Source organism: Pipra filicauda, unplaced genomic scaffold (genome assembly GCF_003945595.2).
Source record: "Pipra filicauda isolate LSUMZ 115617 unplaced genomic scaffold, ASM394559v2 scaffold376_size704792_pilon, whole genome shotgun sequence".
In the NCBI taxonomy this organism is placed as follows: domain Eukaryota; kingdom Metazoa; phylum Chordata; class Aves; order Passeriformes; family Pipridae; genus Pipra; species Pipra filicauda.
The window spans coordinates 521,850-549,480 of record NW_024104505.1 but is presented as its reverse complement, the minus strand read 5'-3'; the positions used below and the strand labels follow the sequence as shown (position 1 = coordinate 549,480).

The 27,631-nt window shown below is 41.0% G+C and overlaps 1 protein-coding gene across 4 annotated transcripts in view; it reads left to right on the top strand.

Moving 5' to 3' along the window:
- The first annotated feature begins 4,932 nt into the window (after nucleotides 1-4,932).
- Nucleotides 4,933-27,631, top strand: part of ARFGEF3 (ARFGEF family member 3) — a 90,504-nt gene continuing 67,805 nt past the window's right edge. For 3 of the 4 annotated variants that reach the window (XM_027721018.2, XM_027721003.2, XM_027720994.2), the window contains exons 1-4: nucleotides 4,933-5,406; nucleotides 6,519-6,570; nucleotides 20,442-20,523; nucleotides 23,831-23,962. In XM_027721018.2, coding sequence (XP_027576819.1) covers nucleotides 5,322-5,406; nucleotides 6,519-6,570; nucleotides 20,442-20,523; nucleotides 23,831-23,962 — 351 coding nt within the window. In that variant the 5' untranslated portion in view covers nucleotides 4,933-5,321. The remainder of the gene's footprint in view (nucleotides 5,407-6,518; nucleotides 6,571-20,441; nucleotides 20,524-23,830; nucleotides 23,963-27,631) is intronic. The other variant, XM_027721012.2, reaches the window with a different exon arrangement.

The window sequence follows — 27,631 nt, the reverse complement described above, 5'->3', positions numbered from 1 at the left end:
GAGAAAATAGGGAATGCTTATGCAATGCTTCTCACAGCACATAAGGTAGTAGCATCAAAAACCCAAGAAAAAGAAGCTAAAACTCTACAAAAAAGTATTTTCTTCTGTTTGCATGGAACTCAGCTGTGGAACTTACTGCCACAGGATGGTTGTGCAGGTCAAAAGCATAAAAAGATTCAAAAGGAATTAGATACAATCCCAGAATAAAAATCTTTCAGGTATTACTGAATACATGAAGATAAAACCACTGTCGCAGGAAGTACATAGTCTGCAAATTAATAGAGACATGGAGAGTTTACCAGAGGAAGAGGCATTATATTTTTTCTACCTTTTCTTTAAGAATGTCCACCTAACTTCTGTCAGAAATATATTACCAGGTAAAAAGAACTTTGATCTGACACAGAATAGCTGTTCTGTGTTCTTGATACCTTCATCAACTGCCTTTGCAACTCTTCAGGGAAATGAGAAGATTATGGTAGATTGAAGGCAGTTATGGGGATTTTTTGCTTCTCATCTGTCTTTGCAGAACGTATATCTCAACAAGGCCAGAAACTCTTGTCTTGTATTTCTACCCTGACTTGGATCTCAAGACTTTGCATTTGCTTCAACTGTTCTTTACAGAATAAATGATGTGAGGCTGTATGGAAAAGACAGTTCTGAATATATGCTAGGTTTATTCAAAGCTCCCACTTCAGAGGGTTTTCTCTCTAACTCTGTAATCCCTGCACTCAGCAGCACCCATGCTCAATGTGCTTTGCAGTGCTTTGTCTTTGCTCAGAAAGGTCATGCTGTGGAGGATGCGGAAAGCAGCACCAGCTCAGGAAGGATTTCACTGAGCCCCTCAGATAGCCTCTGGTAATTCACTGTGTAGTGACTTGTGGAAACAAACCCCAAAACTCACAGACTATTGAAGCAGGTATGTTTATTTACAGAGCTGGGTGCATGGGGAGTAGCCTTGTCAAAACATGCGCACCTACTCCCCTTGTTCAGCCCTTTTTATGTGATACAATGTTACATATGCATTAGTTGTGTTACATATGCATTAGCTGTGTCAGCAAATTCCTGAAAATTGGGAGGGGAAATCATTAACATACATCACACCTCCAACTCCACCTCAGAACGCCCCTTGGGGGTCTTCATTTGGGGGTTTTTTGGATGAAGTAATAGTCTTCCTCGGCTCTGACCTTTTCCTTTGCAAGGAATGTGGTGCTGACAATGGCCACTCACCTCAAAACCGGTTTCATCTTGTCTCCTTCTCTCGAAGTCCCCCTTTATCAATCTACAAGGTCCCTCTCAAAGCTCCTTATCACAACTCCAAGGCCTCTGCTTCTGCTAGAATCCTCATTATAAAGTTAACCATATCTTGTCTGTAAGTTAGTATAAGCAAGCAAGGCCTTATTCTAATTTAACAGTATTCTATTTAAAAATTAACTCTATTAAGCATCTAAGGCTACAATCTTACAGTCTAGACAATCAAAACTGAAAACATATCCTGACAAGGGTCTTGCTTGTCTGAGTCTTGCTGCCTTCTGGGAGAGGGAAAGAAGGGTACCTCCATCTGGTATGAGGTGTCACAAAGGTGCTGATGAGCCCATCTTCCACCTACAGCCCCTTCGCTTCAAATTTTTTGAGCAATTTTTTCCTATATAAAGGGATTCAAGTGTACAGAACTTCCTGAGCAAAACTGAGCCTAAGCTTCTTCTGAAAATCTGGTCAGTCCAGCCATAGGGGTGCTTCTGGAAAGACTAATTTTGAAAAATCTGGATAAGCAATGTTTTTGAACCGTGGAATAAGGTGTTTTACCTGTCATTAGAGGGAATTTCTTAATATTTTGTAATTCAATTTGAAGGAAGTTCTCAAGGGACACGGCCCATCTCTTCAGTGCACACCTTCCAGCATCTGCAGCGTACAATGAGATCTTGCCCGAGCATATTGTTGAAATGGCCAAAGCACAGGGAATACATGAGGGAATACATAACTAATAGGAAATATATGTGATTATCTCACAGTCTAACGTGCCTTTGTCTCACACTTTTCCACTGTATATTTTAGTTCATTCTTAGGACCTCAAAGACTAGAATGATAGGGTAGGTGTGTACAATCTGTTTATATGTTATCAGAAGAGATTTAAACGAGGACCGGATTGCCTTCCTTGGCTACTGGAAGTAGCAGACACATGGTAGCATCGAGATCTCTAAGTCAAGCGAATACTGCTCACTAGCCTAGACAGAGAACTGTACTAATATAACTCTATTACTCTGGGTATTTTGAGTAGCTTGGCTTTGCTTACACACTTCTTGGCTGTGTTCAGAGCTCTGAGTGTATCCCAGGATATAATTAGCATTCACACAATGCAAAAGATCAGTAGCACTGCTAGGTGAGTTACAAAAGCACACTGCATATCTGCCACTGCATCTTAGTGATATATGACCACTACATCCTGCAGATATCAGATCTGGACAGGAGCCTTTTGACTTCCAGTTGGACAAGGCTTCAGCTGTGCAGGGAACCATCAGAACTGACTCCTAGGTAGCCTCTACCACTGTAGAAGGATGCTGGCTTTCAACAGCCAGGACAAGGTAAGGAGTACTTGTGAACTCCAAGAGTGACCATAGAAAGCTTAGTTGTCTCTTCATGGCAGAAGACAGGAGGTTTCTTCACCATCATCCCTACTCTGTACCTGGACTTCCAGATATTGTGACATTCAAGGCCACTTGCCTTGAAGGAGAGTCCAAAGCACATGATTAAACATGACCTTCTCCCTAAGCAAAACATATTCAGTGACTGACTTCCAGCAGGACATGGTTACTGTGTATTTATGTGATTACTACAGACAACAGACTCAAGGACTGATGGAGTCCTGTTCATATCGAAACGGAGGGCCTCACAGTAAAAGTGTCAACAAGCTGACTCACGGTACTCTGACATGCTCAGGAAGAGTCATCATGGCTTACCTTTTCCATCTGCATAATCTTACCAGCTCTAGAGAGCCTGAACACACCCTTTGTTTCTCTCAATCCGATGACATAACTACAGAGAAAAAGTGTTTAGCAGCACAGAACCCATTTTGCTGGAAGACACTGGACAGCAGGTGAAATACAAACAAATACAAATTTTGCTTCAGTGACATCGAGCATCTATGAAAACACTAGCTCTGGTGAAAATTCCAGCTGCAAAGGCCTTCCTGTAGAGACCACAGAGAAATTAACCAGTGAATTGATAATGCATATAGTTAGAAAATAGTCTAAAATTAAAAATTAATTAAGTTTCATCAATGGTTCCCTGAAAATAAACAATTAATTATTTACTACTTATAGATACATATTTATCTTTTAGCGTTTCAGAGGTCCAGATGAACTCTGGTACATTGTTTCTACATTAAAAATATCTCAAACACCACCACAGTCCTTTTTGGTTTTTCCCCCAAGGAAAAATAAAAACAAAACCTTGAAAAGACAGAAACCGACCCTTATGCTCATTTGCTCTAAGCACAACACAGAATAAAGAGGAAGGACATAGGTGGGGAAACAATTCATCACCACTTCAGCTTGAGCCTTGACTTATAGTATCATAGTGCCGTGACAAACTAGCTATCACCATTTTTTTCAGTCCAAGGAAGGTGGCAGACCATGGGCAGAGATAAGAAACTTTGGGAAAGTACTTTTGGTTTCTTGGAGATTGGTTTATGCCCTGAAATTGGAAGCTTAATGCTACTTCTGTTAGAGATTGTTTTTTTTTTTATTTGGGTGGGGTTTTTTGTTTGAGTTGTTTGGGTTTTTTAATCCTTACTGTTGTAGCACTAGGCATTCCCTATCCACCTCTAGACCTTTCTGGCATCATTCTAAATCATTTTCTTCAGAGAGGAGTTTTATATTCTGGCCTTAAAAGATGACTATGGATTATGCATTCATCATACTTCTGAACACAGGATGAGCCCTTGTAAGTATTTGGATAAGGGACAGCCTTTGAGAGCCCAATATCCTGTGGGAAATGCTATGGCTGATTCACCAGGTGCCAATATTCTGCCTGGTAATTCACAATTGGTACTCTTCCAATTAGCAGTAGGAGACATAACCGCTAATACTGCCAGCTGATACCTGGAATGCCCTTCTTATCTGTTTGGGTTTTTTTTTCCTTGTCTGCTTGTCCTCTTGTATCTTTTTAGAGAGATTCTGCAAGAAGACAACGACATTGTAACACTCAATTAACCGATGCAGTCACAAAAAGGGCAAGTACCGTATAAACTAGAGATACGGCAAAAGAACAGCACACTGAAGAAGGCAGGGGGTTTGGTGGGTAGGAAGCATTCCGAGCGTGAGGAGGACTGTCTGAGCTAGCAGAGTGGCTGTTTTCTCGCCTGGGGGATGGCTTGATGGGGGGCACATGGGTGTGCGTTCTTTTCAAGGCACAGACAAGTGACAAGTCGTGACCTTCTGCACTTGCCAGCTGGAGAGAGAGGCGTAGATCCCGCAGGGCACACGGCCATTTATTTGACTCTAGTCATTTCAGGGGATAACCAGAGCCGGCACACACGGCGGTGTGGAGGCCTGGCTCCTTGTGTCTGTCCCGGTGCGACAGCGCCCGCGGCTCCGCAGGACGCTGCGGGCCGGAGGGATTGCGCTGCGGCAGCGCTGCCGGGAGCGGAGAGCCAGGCTGGCATGGCTGGGGAGCAGGAATCCTGCCCTGCAGTCCCGAGCCGCGCTCAGCAGCAGGGTGGCCGGGCGAAAGCAAGAGCAGCACCTCCGCCCGACCCCGCGAGTGCCCCGTTGGACGCGCGGAGTCCGAGGTGCAGGCGGCCCCAGCGCGCCCCTCCCGCTGCCCGGGGGCGGGCAGGCCGGGCTGCCGGCGCCCCCCGCCGCCGGTCGCCATGGCGACCCGCCTGCCCGCGCCGTGCGCCTCCCGCGGGGCTGCTGCCGCCGCAGGGTCCGGCTCTGGCGGCGCCGGCCCTGCTCTAAGGGTTCTCCGCCCTCCCGCCGAGAAGGGAGTCCCTGTGCTCCCGTGGGCAGTGCCAGGCCCGGCCCCAGCCCCGCTGCGCCACCGGGGCCTGCCCGGGGTGGGAGAGGAGGAGGAGGAGGAGGAGGGACTCCGCAGCGGCAACAACTGACGTGTCCCCGCCATGGAGCTCGGCGTGATTCATCAGCAGCGGCGGGGCGGCAGCGGGATGCCGCGCTCCGCTCCCGCGTAGGCACTGCTGCGGCGGGGGCAGCCCCGGCACGGCTCTGCCGCCCGCACCGCCCTCCTCCTCCTCCTCCTCCTCCTCCTCCTGCTCGCCGCCTGCTTCTCTTCCCCCGCGGCTAGGCGAAGATCCCGAGGGAGGCAAGATGGAAGAAATCCTGCGAAAGCTGCAGAAGGAGGCGTCGGGGAGCAAGCACAGGGCCATCAAGGAGAGCTGCACCTGGGCCATCGGTACGGGGCGGGGGGCGCGGGCTGACCCCGCCGCGGCCGGGCTGCCGCGGGGAGCGGAGCGGGGCAGGAGCCGGTGATGGAGAGGTTTTGTAACAGCGGGGGCAGGGAGACCTCAGCAAACTTGTTCCGCGCCGGCCGCTGAGCCTCCGGCGAGTGGGGAGCGACCGGAGCGCCTCGGGCTCTTCAAAATGCCCGGGAGCTCCGCGCTGCTGGAAGAGGCCGTGGCACCTGCTACCGGTCCCGGAGGATATCCGTGTCCCTCGCCCTCCCCACCTCCTCGGTCTGTTTCGTGGCGCTTGCCAGGCAGATACGGGTATCAGTAGCTGTCACTTTCCCTGTATGTTTGGGGGGGGCTGTCTTTTCCTTAAATCATCCTCCTTCCCCTAAATCATCGTAAAAAAAAAATCCAGCATAGTTTTTACTGCTGGCTTGTGTTCGGGAATCTATTTTAAAAGCTAGGAGTTTTGTTTTACTGGATTCCATGAGCTCTTTTATCCTTGCTGTATAATGCAAGTGATCAGTATAACGAGTTCATTTTTTAAGGGAATACAAGCTTAGATGCATTTCAGCATCCACCCATTTTGCAAGATTGTTTGTGACTTGAAGTGTTTTTTGACGCTAGGAACCTGGAGCACTCGTCAGCAAGACTCCTAACTTACATCATCATAACTGTGATACTTTCAACTACTTCAAATTTTTATTTTTCTTCCATACATAGCTACAGCGTTCTGTGATAATTCATACCTGTTGCTGTCTTATTACTGGCCTTTCATCTTGATGTTCCATGGATTGCTTCATTAATTGTGTGTTACTCTTGCACAGAAGCCATGCAAATATCCCATATACTGTTCCAGTTTTAGTATCTGTGCTGCCGAAGTGCTGATATGTGAAAGTGGAAAAGATGGTACTCCATGCCTTTTCATTGGGCACTCAGGCTCCTGACAAATTTATGCAAAGTTTTGTGGACTTGGAGCAGCAGTGATTTTTGTTTTGTCAGCTGAAGTAGGTGTAAACTTTAGGATCATTAGTTCAGAGATTGTAGCCAGATGTATTACTGTGGTTGAACTCAGAAGTTTCTTTTAAAAGCCCTGTTGTTTCCTTTGATTATACAGAAACCTTGGATTCTCCCGATGCTGCTATCAAGATACCTCCATATCAGCTAAGGTAAGAACATTTAATGTTGAATCCTGTGGAGCTGTCAGTATTTGTAAAATTGATGCAAAAAATTGAATTAAAAGTGAGGTAAACAAGGGAGGGGGCTGAATCTTTGTGATTTCTTTAGTTTGCAGATATATGTGTCTATGCTGATAGTAGTGGATAACTTTCTGATGATCCCTTGGCCTCTGGTCATGAATGAAATGTGTTAAAATGGGTATGTATAGAGGTGACATTGATTAGAAAGGAAGGCTGCCTGACGGTCTGAAGAGTTTTCCTTCTAAATTACAGCTTTCAGTATAAATGATAATGTTTCCCAGCCTTCTCAGTGTGTTTGTTTTCTTTTAAATCTAAGTCAGTTTTTGTTTACTGAAAATAAAAATTCTGGAAACTGAAAAGTTATTATATAGCTAGGACACTAAGAACTAAAATAATGCAGTTTCTATGCCTACTTCTTCTGTTAGCCTACTAGATTATCTTGAGTAAGCCTTCTTCCTTCTTCCTGCCTCCATTTGTACACCTATAAAATGGGGGATGTGCACAAGATCTCATTTTGGAAATTCTGATTGTTATGGAGTAAGTGGATATGCAAAATTATTCATTGTCCCTTCTGACAGAACCATTGAGAATCATCAAAAGAAACTAGCAAGCACATTGTTTAAAACAAGGATGTTGTTTCACACAGCCTAATCATTCAGATGTGAAATATTTAGGCTTACCTTATTAAAGAACATAATGGATGCTAAAAAATTACATGAGTGCAAAAAGCACCTCAACAAATCCATGGAAGAAATTGATTGAAGTCTATCAGATGCAAAGGTACCCCTTTTTATTCAGAAGTACTTTAGTCAGAGATGATTGAGTTTTTATAAAAGAGTATATAGGAGTATATAGGAGTTTTGCTGGATGTGTGGCCTGTCCTGTAGTCCTCCTCGATATCTATTATGAGCTCCTGACAGAGGTGCCATTTTTTTATCACAATATTACTCTCAGTCAAGCAGTCACTAAATAGGAAAGGTATAAGAGCAGTTCTTTTGCCATTCTAAAATCCTGTCAGTTCTAGTCCACAAAAGGCCTCAATGAAGTGAGGGATGGATGTAGCACAGGTCTGACATAACCAATGCCAGACACATGCATCTCCAACATAGACTGGAAACAGCTGGATGACTAATTCCCAGTAGCTCCCTTAGAATTACGTTTACTTGTCACCGTGGCTGGAGAACACTTGGCTCTTCATCTTCCCTTTTATCAGCCTCTATCTTTATGGTCTCTCTTTTTAAGTGCTATTGTCATTCCCTGTGAATTAGTTAACTAGCTATTACCACGTTACTACCTGTTACTTCCTGTTTCACTTGCCTACTACCTCTTTATGTCTACCTTTTTCTCTTCTTCCCCCAGTGTTCTTAATGATGTATTTGTTTAGTTGGGGCGTTTTTTCTCTGTAAATCCTAATCATTTTAAATAAAGCTAAAGCCTTCACAGGTGTCCATGTGAAGTAAACTCTTAACGTTAGACTTGTCAGTAACAATGCACTCATTATTACTGAATGTTTTGCAAAATAGAAGGTACACGGGAGAATTTAAATAAAAGCTTTTGTTGTGGGGCTCTTGGTAAGTCTCTGCCACACATCCTCAGACGTCGTGGGACCTGTCGGTGAACTTACTTTTCCCTCTCTGATAATAAGCTACAGCCAGGCTCCAGATCAGCACACTGAGCCACATCTTGGGCTGGAGTTCACCTGCATGATGTGCAAAATAGATAAAAATTCTTCTTTGCTTGGTATTAGTTAAAGAGCAGCACTCTAATGGCTTGGTTCCTAACACTAGAAAACAATAGCCTTGAAAGTAAAGTGGCGGCTATGACCAGAAATACAGCCAAGATACAGGATGGAGACATTCTAACCATGCCTCTTTCCTGCTTTCGACTTATATCAGGTGCAGGTTGTATCACCTGCTGTAATGCAGGTCAGCCTCTGGCTGCTCATCCACTTGGAATCTGCATCTGTGCTTCACACTTTCTGCTATAATATTTTTGAGTGTAGTAACAGAGCATGGGAATGTGTTCTGGAATATTCTGTAATACTAGAACTAGAGTGAATCTTTCCATTAATTAACCCTAATCCACAACTCAGATCTGAGATCCATAGCAACAACGTACTGCAAGTGTTAAAGGCAGTGTGGCAAAAAGTTCAGGAAAAAATGTATTAATGAGCTGAATTTTGAGTACTGTATCTGGGGGGAGGATGTTCCAGCCTATTTAGTAGTAAAGTTTGGTGTGTCCTTAGAATATAGTAGATATAAAGAAAGGACATCAGCACTTCTTTACAGGGTATTTTGGGAAGTTCTTGATCTAGGGCACATCCATACTGCATAGGGATGGAGAACAGATTTATGAGCTTCCATGTCCAGTTGAGATAGATACTGGCTTGGTTAAAAAATAGTGAATCAAGGAAGTACTCTAGTCAGTATTGTTCTGTTTCTCCACAAAGCAGTGTCTTGCTTCCACTAGTGAGTTGTTATGTTGTTGCCATTTAACAGGTTGGCTGTGACCTTGCTTAAGTTCTTTTCCTTTTAGAACTGAAGAATGAAGACTGCTCACAAGAATGAGAGTGTGTAAACTGTATACTCACTTTTTTTTTAATTATAAAAAGAAAAGCCATTTGCTGCTTTTGACACCCCAGTTCCAGATGAGTAGAGGTTCTTCATAACGTTTTCTTGTAAGATCGTGATCCTAGTGTGAGAATGGGGAGGACAAGGTATCTTTTTGCATTTCCTCAGACTATGACCCATTTGAGTTCAAGGGTTTTTTAACGTGTATTGTATCAGCTACATACTTGTCTCCACAAATAGTGTTGAGGTAGAGTATTTCTGTGTTCTGGCTTGCTCCTGACCTATCCATAGTCTCCTCTCTTGTGTTGGACCTTTGTTACTGAACACCAGGCAGACCACATTATAGTTCTCTGATGTGTGTGCAGTTAATTAGGGGCTTTAGTTTCAGCATTTGTATGGGAGCCGTTTCTAGCACTTGTCTGGTAGCAGTTTACATAACACATGCCTGCTATGTTTGGGAGCACCTGGAGTACTTTTGCCCCAAAGGAGTCCCAGTGACTGGACATTCAGCCTGGAATGTCATTCTTTAATTAGTTTGATAGAGATCTGTTGGGTATATCTTTAGGGAACTAAATCAGACTATTTTGCTGTTCCACTTCCTTTGATGTTAATTGGACTTATGAATCCAAATCCCACTTAATGACCTTGCATATTAATTCTAGTGAGGGGCATTATTTAAATGTCTCACTTCCTAAAGAAATAGAAATCTCCAACAAATATGGAGTTTCCCACAGAGTCTTGTCAGCTCTGCCTTGAGATAGGAATATGTGTGACTTTTGGGGACTTTTAGCTTATGATCAGAGTATTGGGCAAGGTCTGGGATAGTAACAAAGATTAAAGTGGATCAAGATGGAAATTACTTGAAGTCTGTTCAAAGCTTTGTTGTAGATGTTCTGTGAATTCTTGAGGAGGGAGAGTCACATAATCTATTGGTAACTAGTCTCTTGTTACCTGCCTCGTATGATGATATTTTTCTCTGAATAGGAGTTGTAAAGATTGGATATATATTAAGTCCTTAAGGAGGCTGGATGGATGACTTAAATCATGAATTAGATAAAAGGAATTGATGTGCTCGTGTTTTAATTGGTGAATTGATCACACAGAAAATAGCTTAAGAGTTGTCTGCTGGCAAACAGTTGTTTGCTACTAAGTTGGGCTCTGTTTACTTCAGTATTTTCAAGATGACAAATTCTTCCCTAAGGCCAACAATATACACTGAATAAGGCTCTCTCCTTGGCTAATACCCGGCCAGTTCCTCTACTGTGATTTTAGAGGCTGAAATATGACCTGTTAAGGGTAACTGAACAGACACAAGAAAATAAGCTTTGAAAAAGAATTTTTGATCAGAGCAGTTTAATACTCATGAGGATTATCACCATATCAGAGAATAAAATAAGAGGCTAGACAGCGCTTGCCAGCCACATACCGCTTTGAAAAAACTTGGGTTTACTGGAGTTTCTTGAAACGCTTTATGAAGTTAAGTCATGCCTTATAGGCTATGTAAAACTTAGTGGCTTGTTACCAGCACAGACTTAGTGCTGCTAAGAGGAGGTTGGTTGGGACTTCTGAGGGAGCTTCTTTTCAGAAGGAATGCAGGTTACATCATGTGCTGTGCCAGAAAGTCTCACTTGAATCCTTCTTGTATTTCACATTGGCCCTTCAAAAATGATCAGTATTTCTGGAGAATACACCTGGAAAGTCAGAAGTCAGTGAAGAGCAGGGTCCTCTGTAATAACCAGCTTACATCCAGTTCTGTCTCTTCTGTTTGTGTCCCAGTAGTAGTTGTCTTGCCACTAGTTCTTGAGGGCAGTTTGGGAACTTCAGTAAGGCAGTGTGATGAAGAGCTGTCAGGAACAAACATATGTCTTAAACTTAGGTGAACTCTGACATATCTATCCTCCTTGCATTTTTTTTTTGTGGTCATGGGCATCTGGGAATAAAAGTGGTAGTTCTAATCTGCTGCTTATTTTTGCATCTCTATCTTTGCATTTGACATACTTCTTGAGAAATATATAGCTTATAAACTCTTAAATAAAGCAACATGCTCACTCATTTTACATTACATGTACTCAACAAATAATAAAAGCAGTAATTGTGGTGTGATCATCACCAAACCACCAATGCTATTGAGACTTACAATCCACTTAGCTTTGCAGGTAATTCATCCACTTAAAGAATCTTGAGTCTTGAGATGTGTTTTGGCTTCTCCATTGTGAAGAAATGTTTATGATTTCATCATTTTTGTATTTTCCCATTTCTTAATTTTGTTCATATTTTCTATTAGTTTCTTTCTGCTGGGAGAGAAAAGCTATACATACAGCAGATCTCTGACCAGAAATAGTGATTGTGAGGGGAGGAATGGCTTTCTCTGAGGAGTGGTTTTAGCATATCACTCTCTTTTTTGCTCTTTTGCTTTTTTAAAACACTTTCTTTCCAGCTCTTGCTCTCACAACCACCTGGCATTAAGTGCTCCTATGCTTTCCTCCTGAGTGTGACTGTTGGGTGACTCATGCTGCTCAGCCATTACATGGTCGTTGTCTGGCATTCAGCAAATGATTATGAGTTCCCTGGCAGGCGTGTGGCCAAGAAGAGGTTCTAGTTGCAGAGTGGATTGTTGAGCTTCATCTTTTGTGTTGGCAGTTTACAGCCTAAATCCAGACTTTTGGGGGCATTTATGTAGCCCGTTTTGTGTTTTGAATGGTGTATATGTACTGGTCTTGATTTAAAATATTGCATTCCCAGTTCTAGTGTTGAGGAGTAGGTGAGGGGAGGAGATCAGTGTCTAGAAAGACAATGTGGCACTGTGTAATATAGTATCTGAATCAATCTGCATGTTTAATTTGGGATATGTAAGTGGCCCTTCTGATGGTCAGGTACATAATCTCTGCAAAACTTTGCATCTGTTCTGGGACTGAAAAGACAACACTATTGAAGAGGAAAGGGATGTAGTTTCTGTAGTGCATGTCTGAACTCTTGCTGTCAAGACAAGATTTCAAAAGTGTTGGAAGGCCTCTAGATATAGAAGTCCCTAAAAACCTGCTAGTGAGGGTTATTGACTCATGAATGTATCAAGCAAGGCAAGGTTTAATGTTGTCATGGACAAAGGTGCATGATTTCTGCTACACTTACCTGTGGGTTTGTTGTGAGGGTTTTTGGTTTGGTTTTATTGTTGTGGTTTTGTTGTTTGTTTGTTTGTTTGTTTGTTTTTTAAGGGCAGTGCTTGCTGTTTCTGAAACTATCTTTCTGCCCTTCCTGACATTCTTTGTGGTAGTGAACCTTAATAGTCACCACTGCCTTGGGTCTATGTTCCTTTTATAGATTCTTCTAGAAATTCGTTCTACATTTATGACAAAAGTCCACTGTGTGCTGGTCTTTGCTGGGCTAGAGTTGATTTTCCTCATTGAGCTGGTAGGGTGGGAGTGGAGAGCATCTGAGCAGGGCTGAGGATGAGAGCAGCCGTAGTTTTAGCTGTTTGTCTAACTTCTAACAACAAATGCAACTGAAATATTGCCCTGAGGGTCTAAGGATGATAATGGGATAGCAGTGTATTTAACGTGTTTAAAGTCTTTGCTTTAAACATTTGATTACTTTTAGTGCTTGCAGAAGAGAAGAAAATGAGAACATCATGAGGCTGTTTATAATTGCCTTAGAGAATGAAATATTGTTGGGGGGCAGGCAGGAACCAGGGGATGGAAGAAAAGTGGCACTGAAACTGAAAGGACTGTTTTCCTACTGAATGATGGTTTACTCTGCCGTGGTCTTTGTAGGATGCTGTACAAGTCATGACTTTTCTTTTTTTTGAAAATAAAAGGGTTAGTGGGAATAATAAGTAATTTCTGACATTTCTTTTATTTACTTTCCATGAAAAGTAACAAAGCTGCAGGAAATTCACTACCTTTCATTTCCTTGAATGTTTGTTTGCTTAAGAAATTGAATATGCTGAGGTGCAGTGAGTATAAAATTACGTAATACATTGCAAATGTGGAGATATTTTTCAACAACCACGCCTTAGGTCTGTCAAGATTTAGCATTGAACTGCTGTGAAAGTTGAATGGTATTGCAGATTGCAGCATTGATCTTCAAAATGTAACCAGTAATGACCAGAAATGTATCTCATTCTCCCATTTCTTCATCAAACTTCTGTAACTCGCTGTAGGCCATCCAACTGTGATGGAGAAAATAAGGTGATGTGCAAGTTCTCTATGCTCTAGTATCTCTATGTCTCTTTTCTGTTCCCTCAGTTCTACCTAGTCCCAGCATTGTAAAACTTCTCTTGCTGGAATTTTAATTTTCATAAGACACTTTATTTGTTATTTTCAGGGAAAAATCCTTAACTTCCTTTCCAAGCTTACCAAGTAGAGGGAAGAGAAGTTTCATGGACTAGTTTGATAAGCTTTCAAAATTGTAGGCTGAGCCACTCCAGCATGTCCTCTACTTAAGGGCAGGAGGTGTACACTAAGGATGGATACTCTGCTTCTCACCTCATCTTCATGCTGTACTTCAAATTATAATAAAGAATATCACCTGAAGGATACAGATTGCTCTATAATTAAGATCTTGTAAGGTTTACATGTCATGAAATTCCTTAAGAGCAGAGTTACTGTGATAGCTTGTGCACAAAGGGCAAAAGTCTGTAAGGGTTGTTCTAGGGAGAGTGATGATAATGTATCAGAGAGAGGGGAGCTTTGGAGACTGGCAGCATCTGATTGTTATTTTGGCCTTGTCTATTTAATATTGTGTAGAGTCTTTTGTTGTCTCTCTTCCTCTCCTCTCAAGTAAAGGCACACCTTGTGCTGATATTTTTTGCTTTGTTCTGTTTTGTTTTCATCTTGACAACACTGTCAGGGTCCTATCTAGGAACTTTGTGTTTGTGTTGAAATCAAGATGTTATTAGCCAGTATAGCAAAGAAACAAATGACCTTAGAAGCGCTCTCCAGCTGAGTGACTGTGCTGAGCTACTTAATTACAATTGTATGAATTTTGTGGCCTTGGCTGCATGAGGTTGGCTGGAAGATTAAATTGCTCATGTTTGCTTTTCCATAAGTAGAGCTGTGCTTCTTCTGTAATGGCAAATCCATTTATCTTGGAAAGTCTGTAAATAAAAAAGATTAGAAATGCCATTATCTCACTGCTTTAATAACAAGCAGTTTTAAATTGCAGTGTCATTCAATATTCCAGGTTGAAAAAAAATTATTAAAATTCTAGCTAAGAAACTGTATCTAAAATAATTAGGCATTATTCTTCTCTTCCTTTTTGCTGTGTCGTTAAACATCCTCTGCTACGCAACTCATATACATCCCTCCAAAGGCAGGTTGGTTTAAGTGTTGAATGAAGTGATTACTTTGTGTCTTGGTATGAAAAGCAAATAGATTGAAGGGAAGAGTGAATACATAAAACAAAGAGGAAGGAAAAATTAAATACTGACTTGGAGGGAACCCCAAGAGAGAGCTGATGTCAGCAGCTGAGGTGAGAGAATCGGATATGGAAAGAAGAGTTAACCTCAAGTGAGATGAAAAGAAGCCTTCCATTGTAACTGGATAAAAGCAGAGTTTTGTACTCTGTAGGGAAGAAAAGAATGAGAATTTAAAAAAATAAGATGCAAGTGGTGAGACAGAAAAATGAAAATACTTTCAGCTAGAAATTATAATTTTAGTTATTAGTAAATGTGGAACCTCACCTGATTACATGAGAGGCAAATCTCTTACGTGGGAAACATGCACCCAAGTGCCTCTATGCTTGAGTAACTGGAGTAAAATCTTGGCTCTGGTGAAGCAAGTAAGCATTTATATCTACACAGTATGACAACAGTCTCCCAACTGTTTTTTTTTTTTTTTTTCAGGACCTGTAAACTGCAACACTGAGTGCTTGTTCATTCTTATGTAGCACTGTAACAAGTTGTCTAATGTGCATGATCATCTTGTAATGGTACAGCATCATAAAGATAATTTGTTGTTGGTTTGGTTTTTTTTTTCTTGAAAAGGAGGTTTCTAGCTGGAAGTCTTCAGATTTTGTCTTTTAGAGACCTATTAGAGCAATAGGATAAGTACTAATGACAAACTTGTACTTGCACAGAGGCACAAATTTTAGTGCTGGAGTGGTGTGTTGTCATCTAGTTTGACTTCCTGAATTGTGGAGGCAGGAGAACTTGCCCTATATTTTTGCACTGTGGACTCCAAACCTCTCTTTGAGCTTGACTTTAACACTCTTTGTACTCTTATCGTATTTCCCTAGTAGATACAATCAATCATTTCTCTAGAATATGAGCAAGGACTTAAAATTTCCCTTCTTGAAGAGCTGTTGCTTGAAAAAGGATATATTTATTTACTGTTCCTCCTCTAGATTTTAACTACTTCTATTATAAACCATAAAGTTGTTAGTGGAATCTTTTATCAGTGTTCTCTAAGCTCGCACAGGAAGTTTCTACTTTTATACGTACATGTGTTCATATATACAGCACTGGAATTTGTTTTACGTAAATTATCATCCTCTTTTGTGTAAGGACAGTGTTTGCTTCTGTTTGGTTTATTTAAGGGTAACAGCTATGGGTACCTCCAGAATTCTGAGAATTCATCTCTACCATTTATTTTTCATCATGGGCCAACCCTCCTCTTGAGTGAGGCTAATAATATTACACTGTGCTACTCTGTTCATTTTAAGCAGCCAAGATGGAGAAGCTCTTTTCAATCATAGATGTTACTCTGGCTGTGACTGTTATCCCGCCTAACAAACAGTGTATCAGAAAATGGCAACAGCACCAAATTAAATTCTTATCTGTTCTTTGACTGGGTTGTGAATTGCTCTATGGTACGCAAATTGCATGCTGATAAGGCCCTGGAGTTCTGAATTTTGCGCTTTGCCTATGTACTTTTCAGCGGGAAGATAATGCAGAGACATGTCTTATTTTTAATCTTTAATTTTCAGAAATGGGATTAAAAATAAGATGGTTATCACCATTTGCATGAAGGGAAAAATGTCTCATTTATAGTGCCCCCTTCCTAAATCAAGGAGCCGAAGCTAGATTCTGAGACTGTGTTCCGGGCACTAATAAGAAGGAGTTAAGATTGGGCCATTTCCTATTTTCATTACAGTTTTTATCATGAGAATGAATTAATGAGCCATTATTCTCTTCTCACTAAAGGCTTTCTTCACTACAATTAGAATGGAAAAAATTTTATGATCTTTCTACTTACAAATAGTAATCTGTCTTTCTCTGACCTTTTTGACAGTCTGTTTTGGCTGACATGTCATAGCACCCTGTGTTCCAGACCTGCAGGGAAAGTGGTAGGTTGATAAGCCACGGCAAACTCAGACAACTAGAAAGGTCATTGTAACCTAGTGTACTGAATATAAAGGCTATTTATTATTTATTTATTCTCATGATTCATTCTGGCGTTTGCAAAGTTGACAGTCATGGAGTGGGTAGCTCAGGAAGCACAGCCTGATCTTGGATTATGCGCTTGGTTCTATCTCTGAGCTTTTTACTTGACGCTGGGCAGGTAGCTTCCCCTTCTGTAAGTCAAAGGTTCTCCCTTATTTTCATCCTCCCTCTGTGTTGTACTTGACTCATCTCATTCAGGGTTAAGTTGGCATTTGTGCCTAAAACTGTATGTGTATGTATGTCCACACTTGTGTGCAATTTAAGAGTTCCAGTGTGCAACTAGTTTCTATACATTATGTAAATGGAAAACATTCTTAACCGTGTTTTGAAGTATATTGTTGTGCACCAGCTTAATCTGAGAACGCCACTTATGTAGAATGTCTTACGTGTAGCATTACAAAACCTCAATGAATTGTAACTTAACAGTACAGAACGGCAGACGGTGCAATAAGCAATGAGATCCAATGGTGTGGGATCACTCAAAACAGGGTGGAATTATAAAATGGCTGTAAGGTATAAGAGGAAACCTCAGTCCCTTACTTCATTGCACTCTGAGACCAAATTCTGGTCTGCATTCTCTCTTGTGTGTCCTTATTCAATCCAGTTTTTTAATGGTAGACCTTAGAAGGGACTGACTGAATTTACATCATTCTCTTCCATTCTCCTGAGAATTGTCTACCATGTGCTTCTGTATTCTTATGCTATCAGATGATGCTTTTAAATGGCAGGTTAAACTGAAGTGTGGAAGGTGCTCAAGCTAATCAAACATTCCAAGGTATCTCTGCAGGTGTTTTATAGTTCTAGCATGGAAATGCTAAAGGTTTAATTGTCTGAGTATGTAACAAGAACAGGAAATGACACAATGGCAATTCATTTTCTCCAAGAATACAGTGGGAACACAGTCTACAGCAACCTTAATTAGATTTTCAGTTAAACATTTTTAGCAAGGATGGGGAGTTCATCTAATTGAATCTGTTCTAATTTCCATTCTCCTGTTTATCATTTTTTATTCTTCATTTTGGGGCATATTTCAAGGCTCTCATTGTTCTCTGCTCATTGCAGTATGTGATGACAGATGGTAGGCAACATGCTGATGTGCAGGGTAGCTACACATAAGCCGTAGGAGCTCCCACCTGTCTTCATTATAATGAAACTGAACTGGATCCACTCCAGTAACTTTTGCCTTCCTTTCCCCCTCTCCTCCCAGTCTCCATCCACTTTAATGTGAGAATAAGTTTGTTCTGTATTAATAATGCCCAAAATGTTTATATGCTGTTGCATCAACCTGTAGAAAGCCTAAAAGAAAAGTGGTGTTCAGCCCTGAAGAAATGGAGGTCTAAGTAATCATCTGCTTTTAACATCCCTGCAGTTAGTATATTCACTGTTGCGATTTTTTTCCTTCCTTTTTTTCCCTGTCTGTGTCTGGATGATTGAGTACTGGTTAATGCAAAGGTGCCTTATTTTGTCATCTGTTGATCTACTAATTTCAAGTGTGATTCTCCCCCACAGGGTGATAGTGAACATTTTTTTAAAAGAGGAAATATGTCAAAGTCATAATGTAAAAGTTAGCATTTAAAGGTGATTTGTGGATTAGAGATGTATTGCTGTGGCACCTTGCTATCACAGTTTACCTGCAGGCTATATATGTTCTTAGGTCTAAACAAAGCTGGCATTAGATACATAGGTGGTAGCCAGCTCTGTACTGGCTAGAGGACTGCTATCTGAACTCTGGAGTAGATGTTTTGGCAGTTTTTGCAGGTCTGGATTGTATGACACTCTTACAGGAAATATCTCATAGATGTTCTATAATTCAAGCTGTCTTGGATGCTAAGCTCACAGGATTCAAGAGTCCTTCTAGTTAAATTGATTCCAGAAACATTCCAGAAAGAAGCTTCTGCAAAAACTGGGCTTTGTGCCTGCCTGTTTCTCAGAATATCTCATGGAGCAAATATTTACCTTTTAGTTAGAAACCTATTTTAAGATATACATGTAGTCTGCTTCAAGTTCTTTAGTATTCATATTTCTTTTTAGAAGATTCCCATAGCATTATGCCAAATGGCCTTTTACAAGTTGCCACAAGCTGCAAAGAAGGTAAAAATTAAGACCTGCAGATTCTCAAGAATCTTTTCCAAGTACAGAAGCTTGCTATATTGCTTAACTGAGCCGTGCTTGTGACTTTCAAGTCTTTAATTTATCATTAAAGGAAGAGGTTGCGTTTCAAAGAGCAAATAGCAGATTTGTGCCCCTTGGGGTAGCTTGTGATTTGTAGTTTTTTGGGGAAAGATGGAGACAAAGGAATAACAACTGAACAAACTGAAAATAGAGTTGGTTTTTGGAATGGAAAATCAGTCCCCTCTGAAAACCAGGATCCACTGAATGAGTTACAAGGTGGGTTCCCCAAAGGTGAAATGGCCAGTGTTTGGTAATCTCCATTTAAATGTATTTAAAAAGAAGGTTCAGGTTGTAGACTTACTGTTTTGGAGTGAGGTTAGTAGGTTACGGGCAGACTGTGCATGACTTTAGGTAGCTTTGACAATGCCTCTGAACCTCCAGTAATCCTATTGCTCTACCCTAGGGTTTCTCCTTAGCTAGTTATGAAGGAAGAATTTCCAGTTGGGTAAGAAGAGTCTCAAGGAATTGTTTTCTTCTTACCTTGCACACAATTGTCTTCATGGAGAGGAAATTAATGTGATTCCAAAAGGGCTCCTTGGGGTGCCATCACAAAATATACCAAGTTGGAAGGGACCCACAAGGATCATCAAATCCAGCTCCTGGCTCTACACAGGACCATCCCCAAGAGTCTTGTCCAAATGCTTCTTGGACTCCGTCAGGCTTAGTGCTGTGACTGCTTCTCTGGGGAGCCTGTTCCAGTACCCAACGACCTTCTGGGTGAAGAACCTTTTCTAATATCCAACCTAACGCTCCCTTAAGACAACTTCAATGCAGACAAGTACTGAGACTCTGGCACAAATAGTTTGCCATAAGCAAATATGTCTACACAAATGTGAAAAATAGACTCTATGTACAGATAAGTGCCTGTTATGATATGTAACCTAATAAAGTGCAAATCTTCAGGGAGCTGCAGTTGGACATAGGCTGAGCATCTCTGATCAGGAATGAGTTTCCTGCCAACTAGCAGGATTTGCTTAAAGGGTTTGTGGTTACTACATGTCCATCAGATGCTGCAGCTCTTCTCTGATAAGGAGCAAGGAGTAAAGAGAGAAGTCACAGTCCCAGGCAGTGTTTAAATTAATAAATTAAATAAATTTAGTATCTGAGCACAGAGTCAAAAACATCTAAAATAATATCCTAATTAATAATTTATTTTAATATTAAAATTTTGTTATTCTATAATCAAAGTATAGCTAAGTCATAGTTATAGCACATGCTAATTCAGGTGTAAACCAAGTTCGTTAGTGTCCATTTGCTTTTGTCTACGCCATTTATAGTTGAAGGGAGCTAACACAACAGGGCACACTGTACTGTAGAGCAGGCCATGGACTAAAACTCAGCTAATAGAAGGTGGATTATGAAACCACTTTTCTGGAAACTTGAATATTAAACAGAAGGTAAGTGACTGAAGTGTAATGTTCAACACACTGGGTTGAAAGACCACTAGTGAGTTGTGAATCAATGCCATCTTTATGCTTTGCACATTCATGCATGCACACAGAGGGCTAACAGTTGTGTTTTGTGAAATTTCAGTTGAAAGACCATTCTTAACAGTGTGTGAAGAAACATGCCAGCTTTTCACGGAGTTGTGAAATTATCTTTGATTACTGTATGCAAGTGTGATCTTACCGAAAGTGATACAACCTTCCTAGAATGTTAGTTGAATACCACTTTTAGTTCCATTTTTACGTCTCATTTTTTTTTTTTTTAATTTTCCTCAGGGAGAAGTGTCTTCTTCCTCTTCAACTGGCTCTGGAATCCAAGAGCATGAAGCTGGCCCAACAGGCTCTAGCAGGGATGCAGGTATGGCTTTAGAGTGGGGATGTGTTGACAGGCAGTGGGTATTAAGGAAAGCTAGGCTTTTCTCTTGAAAAATAGCACAGAAAAGTGTCTATCCTCATGTGGATCTAACAGTAATGTTCATGTTTCTGTAATGGTGTTCAGAAGTTAGGATGCAAGTAAGGGCTGAAGCTAAAAGTGTTTGCAGATAGGTAGGAGTTCCTGGATTTTAACTTTGAAATGTAGATGTACTCTTCCTTGCGTGTCCCTGTGCTAGTCTCTGCCGCTGTTAAGCATCTTAAGAAACTAAGCTGAGTCAAGACTTGCTGCTTTCTTTGATTGGAAGTGAGTATAAGGATGTAAGTGGATCGCTCAAATTCATTTAATCCAGCATATAAGGTGTCAGATATTTGGTTAGACCCTGCCCCATATTGGGGCACAAAATGGTTGTAGTGGTTCTAGAAGGCTCTGGCTAAGGAAAATGGTGGGGTTTTAAGGGTTTTGGTAATTATTGGCTTTTCCAGAAGACATATACCACCTTCTTGCAGCGTAGTACTCTAATCCCACTCTGACATCCTGTGCCCTGCGTTTCAGCTATATGAGAAGTAGGGAATGGAGGTTGCTTTTAAAGTGAAAAGTGGGACTTAAATAAAAATATATCTGTTGTTGTACTGGTGTGGGTATGCCTGCTAGAAGAGCTTTGCAAACTCATGATCAGCAAAGAATAGTGGAAGAATTACGAGTGACCCACTGTATGTTGTAGTGTAACTTCCCTGGGAATGCTCAGTGAGGATAAATTTCATCTTTTTAGTCTTCTAAATTGCTACACGTAACACTTGAGTTCTGTAAGAACTGGAATTGCAAAGTTGCAGATTTTCAGTATGGTAACAGTTAAATAAGAATGTTACCTCCTATCTAGAAACCTATAAAGGTAATCCAGGCAACAATACAGTCCTTCATCTGCATTTATGATACGTAAAGTTTTATGAAGGGCAGAAAAGCAAACCACACAACTGATGATAGGGAGATACGTTAAAAAATAGGACAAAAGACAAAAATGAGATTAAGTACAACTTAAATTTACCCAGGTAGGTCACAGGATAGTGGAAGTTAGCAGGGACCTCTGGAAGTCATCTGGTTCAATTCTGCTGCTCAGATAGGGTCACCTAGAGCTGTTGCCCAGGTTTGTGTCCACATGGCTTTTGAATGTCTCCAGGGATGGAGACTCCACAACCCTGCTGAGCAGCCTGTGCTTGATCACCCTTTTAGTAAATTGTTTCCTGATGTTTGGAGGGAACCTTCTGTGTTCCAGTTTGTGCCCATAGCTTCTTGTCCTGTCACTGGACACCACTGAGAATATCCTATTCTGTTCTCTTTGCAACCCTCCTTCAGATATTTATATATGGCGATTACATCCTCTTTGAGCCTTCTCCAGGCTAAAGAGTTCCAACTCTCAGCCTTTCCTCATAAGAGAGACACTCCAGTTCCTTTGTCATCTTAGCAACCCTTCCCTGGACTCTCTCCAATAGCTCCATATTTCCCATACTGAACTAAACATTCTCCTTTATATAAAAAACCCCATTATTTTCACTGCAGTTTGAGTTAAATCTCATGAGGCAGTACAGTGCTAAAATACTTGATGTACTGATATGTGGGAAATTCTTTAAAACATTGTTGTGGGTTAACTGTGGCTGACAGTTCCAGACCCAGCCACTCACTCTCTCCCTTGCAGGGGAATAGGAGAGAGAATCAAAAGGCAAAAAGTGAGAGAACTTGTGAGCTAAGATGAAGTTTAATAGGGAAAGCAAAGCGGCATGCACAACCAAAAGCCTATATGGAATTAATTAACTTCTTCCCATGAACCAGCAGGTGTTCAGCCATCTCCAGGAAAGCAGGGCTCCACTAAGCCTCATAGTTACTTCGTAAGACAAATGCCATAACTCTGAATGTCCCTGTCTTCTCCACTTCCTCCTTTGTTCTCCAACTGTTGTTGCTGAGCACGGTGTCATATGGTATGGGATATCCCTTTGGTCACGTTGGGGTCAGCTGTCCCAGCTGTATCCCCTGCCAAACTCTTCTGCACCCCCAGCCTACTTCCTGGGCAGCCAGTCTGAGAAACAGAAGGCCTTGATACTGTCTAAGCTCTGCTCATTAATAGCAAAACATGAGTGCGTTATCAATGCTGTTTTGGTCACATATCCAGAAGAGCACTCTGTGAGATCCTATGAAGAAAATTAACTATTCCAGCCAAAACCAGTACAAGCATAGAAAATAAGAAGGAATGAACCAGTGAAATGTGCTACAGAGTTGAAGCTGAGAAGGAGCATCAGTACAAAAGTCATGCAAAATGTACAGGGTAAAGTGGGCTGCACAAAGTCTGCACTGGGACACAGCAAGGTTGTGTTCCTGGGATCTAAGACAAGGTAGTTTTGCTCTGTCATGGGAGTTTCTAAGAACATGGGAACTGGGAAAAAACTCGAGTGGGTATGTCTACTGCAGGATGCCTGCCACTATTGAGGCACCCATGAAGGTGGTTATAGACTAAATAGAAGAAGCATTTCTAGTAGAACTCCAAGGAAGTAGTGCCACTGACCATGCTGATAGTTGCTCAGATACTGGCTTTTTCAAGGCAAAGCAAATCTGATCAGTCTAAAATATTCAGTCAGAAGTTCATTCAGTCTGTACTGAACACACTCCTGTGTATGTTTGTGTTAGTCACTTGCTCACAGTATCCTTCCTTCTGAGGACTTGATTGTATTCATTATTAATCAACTTCTGAATGATGCAAAACACATCTTGTTCATGATCAGAAGTGCCACCTTCACTGTGCTTTACCTTGTACCCTATTGGAATGATTGGGACAATAGGTGACTGTCACCTGCTGGGCAGGGGATCTGATAGCACTAGTTTGATGTCAGAATACTAGCCTGAGTGGGGCTTTTTGTTGTTTTTAGGTTTGAGGAGCTGCAAAGGTTCCACTCTCTCCCCACTTCCAAAATGTTGAGATGTTTTGCTGAGGGCATTACTTGCAGTGATTTATCAGTTACTGATGTCCACTTTCTTCTGGACGCTGGTGAAATAGGATGGGGAAAGACGATACTGGAATGGCAGCTGACTCAAAAGATGTTGGCTCCCCCCCTGCTTCATGGCACATGTCTCCCAGTTTTGCTGTATTTTTGCATTTTATATTATTGGCACCATTTAAAATTTTTACATAAAAAACCTAACCTCTGTAGTACCAAGCACTAATAAGTTAGTTGCAGTAGTTTACAGAAGAATTGGGCAGAGGCAATTTTGTCTCAACCTGTACATTGCTATTTTCTCTCTGCAGAAGCTGCTGTCTGATGAGAGGTTTGTATCCGTGGAAACAGACTCAGACGAGAAACAGTTGCTTAATCAGATGCTGAATGCCGTCAAAGTGACTCCTTCACTCAATGAAGACCTGCAAGTTGAAGTGATGAAGGTTAGTGTTTCACACACATCAGTGATTGCAACAGAGGCCGCATGAATCGATGCTGGGGTTAGCAAATAAATTAGCTGTTGCCATGGAAATCTTCATTTTATGACGGTATTTGATTCCCTTCTTCCTGGTGGCAGATGTTGGTTGGTTTCATTTCTACTTCGTTTGTGTTTCCCTGATTAAATAGGAGATAGTTTATATTAAGAGTCAGTACACTGATGGTTCCAGTTTTAGCAAACTGAAACAGGACAGTCAATCTGTTCCATGGGAGTGCACATATAAATGACTTGCAGATTTGTTAGTTTGTTATTGAGCTTTAGCGGTCATGAGGTGGGCTGTTCAGGCTTGTAATTTTGTGTTGTGTGTGCATAGGTGCTTTGTAATTAGTTAGCTATATTTTCTCTTTGTAAAATGCTAATGATGAAGCACGATTTGTTTAAGCACCAAAATGTCACTGTACCAGTGCATAAGGGAAATAATTGTTTTGTAAACTCAGGGAAAACTTCCATTTCTAGAAATGCTTTAGCATTCTCCTGTATGCATGTTAGGAAGCTCAGCTGCCAGGAGGTATTGTTTTGGATTGGAGGTGATGTCAAATTTCCCTGCTCTGTCATTGGGTTGGTTGTATGACTTGCCAGTACTGTAATAAAAAAGTGACTTCCAATTACTGTAGTATTTGTGTGAAGCAAGATGATGATGGACAGTTCTCAGATGTTTGAGTGTAAACTTTGTACTGCAAGGTTTGTTTGCTATAGCTGATCATCAGTTGAAAACCACTTTGGAACGAACCTGCTGGTCCTTTTTGCATGTTCATAATACCTAAAACTGAGTGATACATTTGGAACTACTCCTTGACCGTTCTTTACTTCTAAGTACATAGACTAGCTATTTTGTTTCTTGCATGTGACATTTTTGTTCAAATGAACATATGTTATCCACTCTGAAACTGTTCTGTACTAGTTGTACTCTTTAGCACTAGAGGTTACTACTTGGGTGGAATATGCCCACAGTGTCATAACATGCAGAAGGGTGAGCCTAGCAGCAGAAAAAAGGGAGTATTTGAGTGGACTGTTACCTGTTTTATGGAGCAGGTTTCTGTGTACAGTTTTAACTATGACACTCAGATCTACATTCCTAACCCAGCATGCCTCTTTCCTGCCTCTTTTGTCTCTGAAGTGGGAAAGGGGAAGAGTTAAGAATTAGCAGTACTGAACCAACAGGTCTCTTGCTATGCATTAATTTTTTGCAATTTGCTTTTTTTACATTCTTGAGTGTTGCAGATTTGTTATCTGCATGCATACTGTTAATTTGAAAGTACTGGCATACATCTGTCAGAAATTGCCCCTACACTAAGAATGTGAGCACTGTATTTTGCTACAGTTATGTGAACCTATCTTCTCAAATTGTCTTGATATGTGAGAAGCCAAAAAAAAGAACTGAGAAACCTTCAAAACTTTTAACCACAGAAAACCTAAGCCAAAACATTGTATTTATGTACACTTCTTTTTTCCTTTTTTTTTTTTTTTTTTCAGTTTCTGTTTGGGCACAAAAGAGAAAAGGGAACATAATTTCACTGAGCGAAATCTTGATGTACAAATGTTTTCTGGCTAAAAGCACAGTGAAATGCATGCATGGTAAAATCAGGCTACAACTTTACATCCTGAGAACAAAGCAAAATTCTATTGACTTAAATATTTGAAGAAAGCAGAGGACCAAAACATATTATAATCAGGACAATTAAAACTCAAAGACAGTGGATTTGAGCCTTGCCTGAAAGTCAAATCAGCGGACATCTCTTTACATTGTAACCTGAAGGTTACAGATGCCATTGCAACACTTGAAAATGTTGTAACTAATGCAGGCCGGATGAATGGCTAAAGCCTTCAGGGAGTTTTCTAGCAGCTGGTCTCAGCAATGTGTTTATATCCCTGGATCTGCTAAAATGTGTCCTCAAGGCACCATATGATTGTACATCAGACTGTGTTATTCCATCTGGAGGAGATTAAATATACCTTTATCTAGTGCAGATAGATATTAGACACTCCTGAGTGTGAGCAAGTTTGTGTGAAACTGGATCAGCTGTGATACTGACCTAGTTCTTTGCGACTTGCTGCACAGTTGTACCAATCTCACAGGTATTAAGAGTGCAACCATCAAAAGTTACACAGAAGACTTTATTCATGCAAAATCAATGTGAAAGTAGATGTGCAGTAGTACTTCACTGCAATTTGCTGGTAAGCTCCTGAATCACTTAAATATGTGTGTTTGGGTTTTTTTTCTAATCCTATCCAGAATATCTCCTGTTATTCCCAGTAAGAGTACACCAGAAAGTCACGCTTCACACACTATCCAAAACAAATATTTTGAATATTTATTTTAATGATTTGTTGTCACCCACGTGTATTACAGATGGAGGTGTGAAAGGATTTGATTGTCTGAGGAGAGCATTCTGTAAAGGTTTTCACATTCAGATTGCTGCAAGTTGGAATTGGCAGTGGGAGGGAGAACACAGGAGAGAGGTGTAAGTGCGATTAGTTGCCTCGCTTGACACACTTTTGGAACGTGATAAATGTTATTATAAAGGGCCAGCAGTAGACAACAATGGAATAGAGTAATTGTAAGGGTTGTTGTAAATAAATGGAGAGGAGTGCTAGCTGGACCTCTTCTGGCACTGAGAAAAGCAAACCGTTTAGGCCACTGTTGTAAAAGTGGAAGGGCACTGACTAATTTATGGCTAGGTACCAAATTCTCTTTATTTTTAAGGATGAGTGTCATGGCATGCTCAGCAGATTCCCAGATTGGAGGATCACAAAACCAGCATGCCAACAATGTTCAGACTTAAGGGCCAGGGCTGGGGACTGTGCTGGAGTGCATCCTGGGCAGCCAGGGAAGATTTATGCTGCCCAAATGCAGTTGTCAAGAACTCAAAGCCTTCCCCTCTTGCAATATCTCTCTCCACTGTGTTAGGTGAGGTACCTCTTACCGTTTTTATGAACTTTGATTTAAAGTGGAATTTTACTTTTTGTAATAAGCAAATATTAAACTAAATTCCAGGTTAGGGACTGCTGTCGGTATCTCTAGTTCTTCTAAAATACCAGTTGTGGATTGCACCTTTCTTGTAGAGATTTCGTATAGAATGGTTATGTGGGGAAATTCCCCCCTTGGATTTCCAGAGTAGAAATGATACTGTGACATCTTTGTTTATTTTTTCTTGTAGGACACTCTTGTTATTACTAGGCACTGTGTAATTCTTATGTCAACAGCACTTTTATGCCCAAAAGAAGGGAGTGGTCTTTTCAGTGGGGAAGAGGGAAAGGCTATGGTTTCTCTTCGACACGAATAGACACCTATAACAAACACAGGTGTACTAACTGGATTTGATTTGCCACACACCAGAGCAAACTGTCTGGTGTATATAAATTTTGCATTCAGACTTGCATGTTATTTAACTGCTGAGCCAAATATTTCTTTATAATACCTCAATGACTATGTGGTGTGTGTATTCTATGCCACATGTGTTTTCTCTGTACCTCTGATGTGTTTTATGGGAGAGATTTATTAGTATTTCCAGACTGGGGACTAAACTGAGGTTATTTAGTGCTTTAATTTATATTACAAGATACTGCAAAAACAGGAAATCCAGAAGGTATGACCAAAGGGAACAGTGTATCT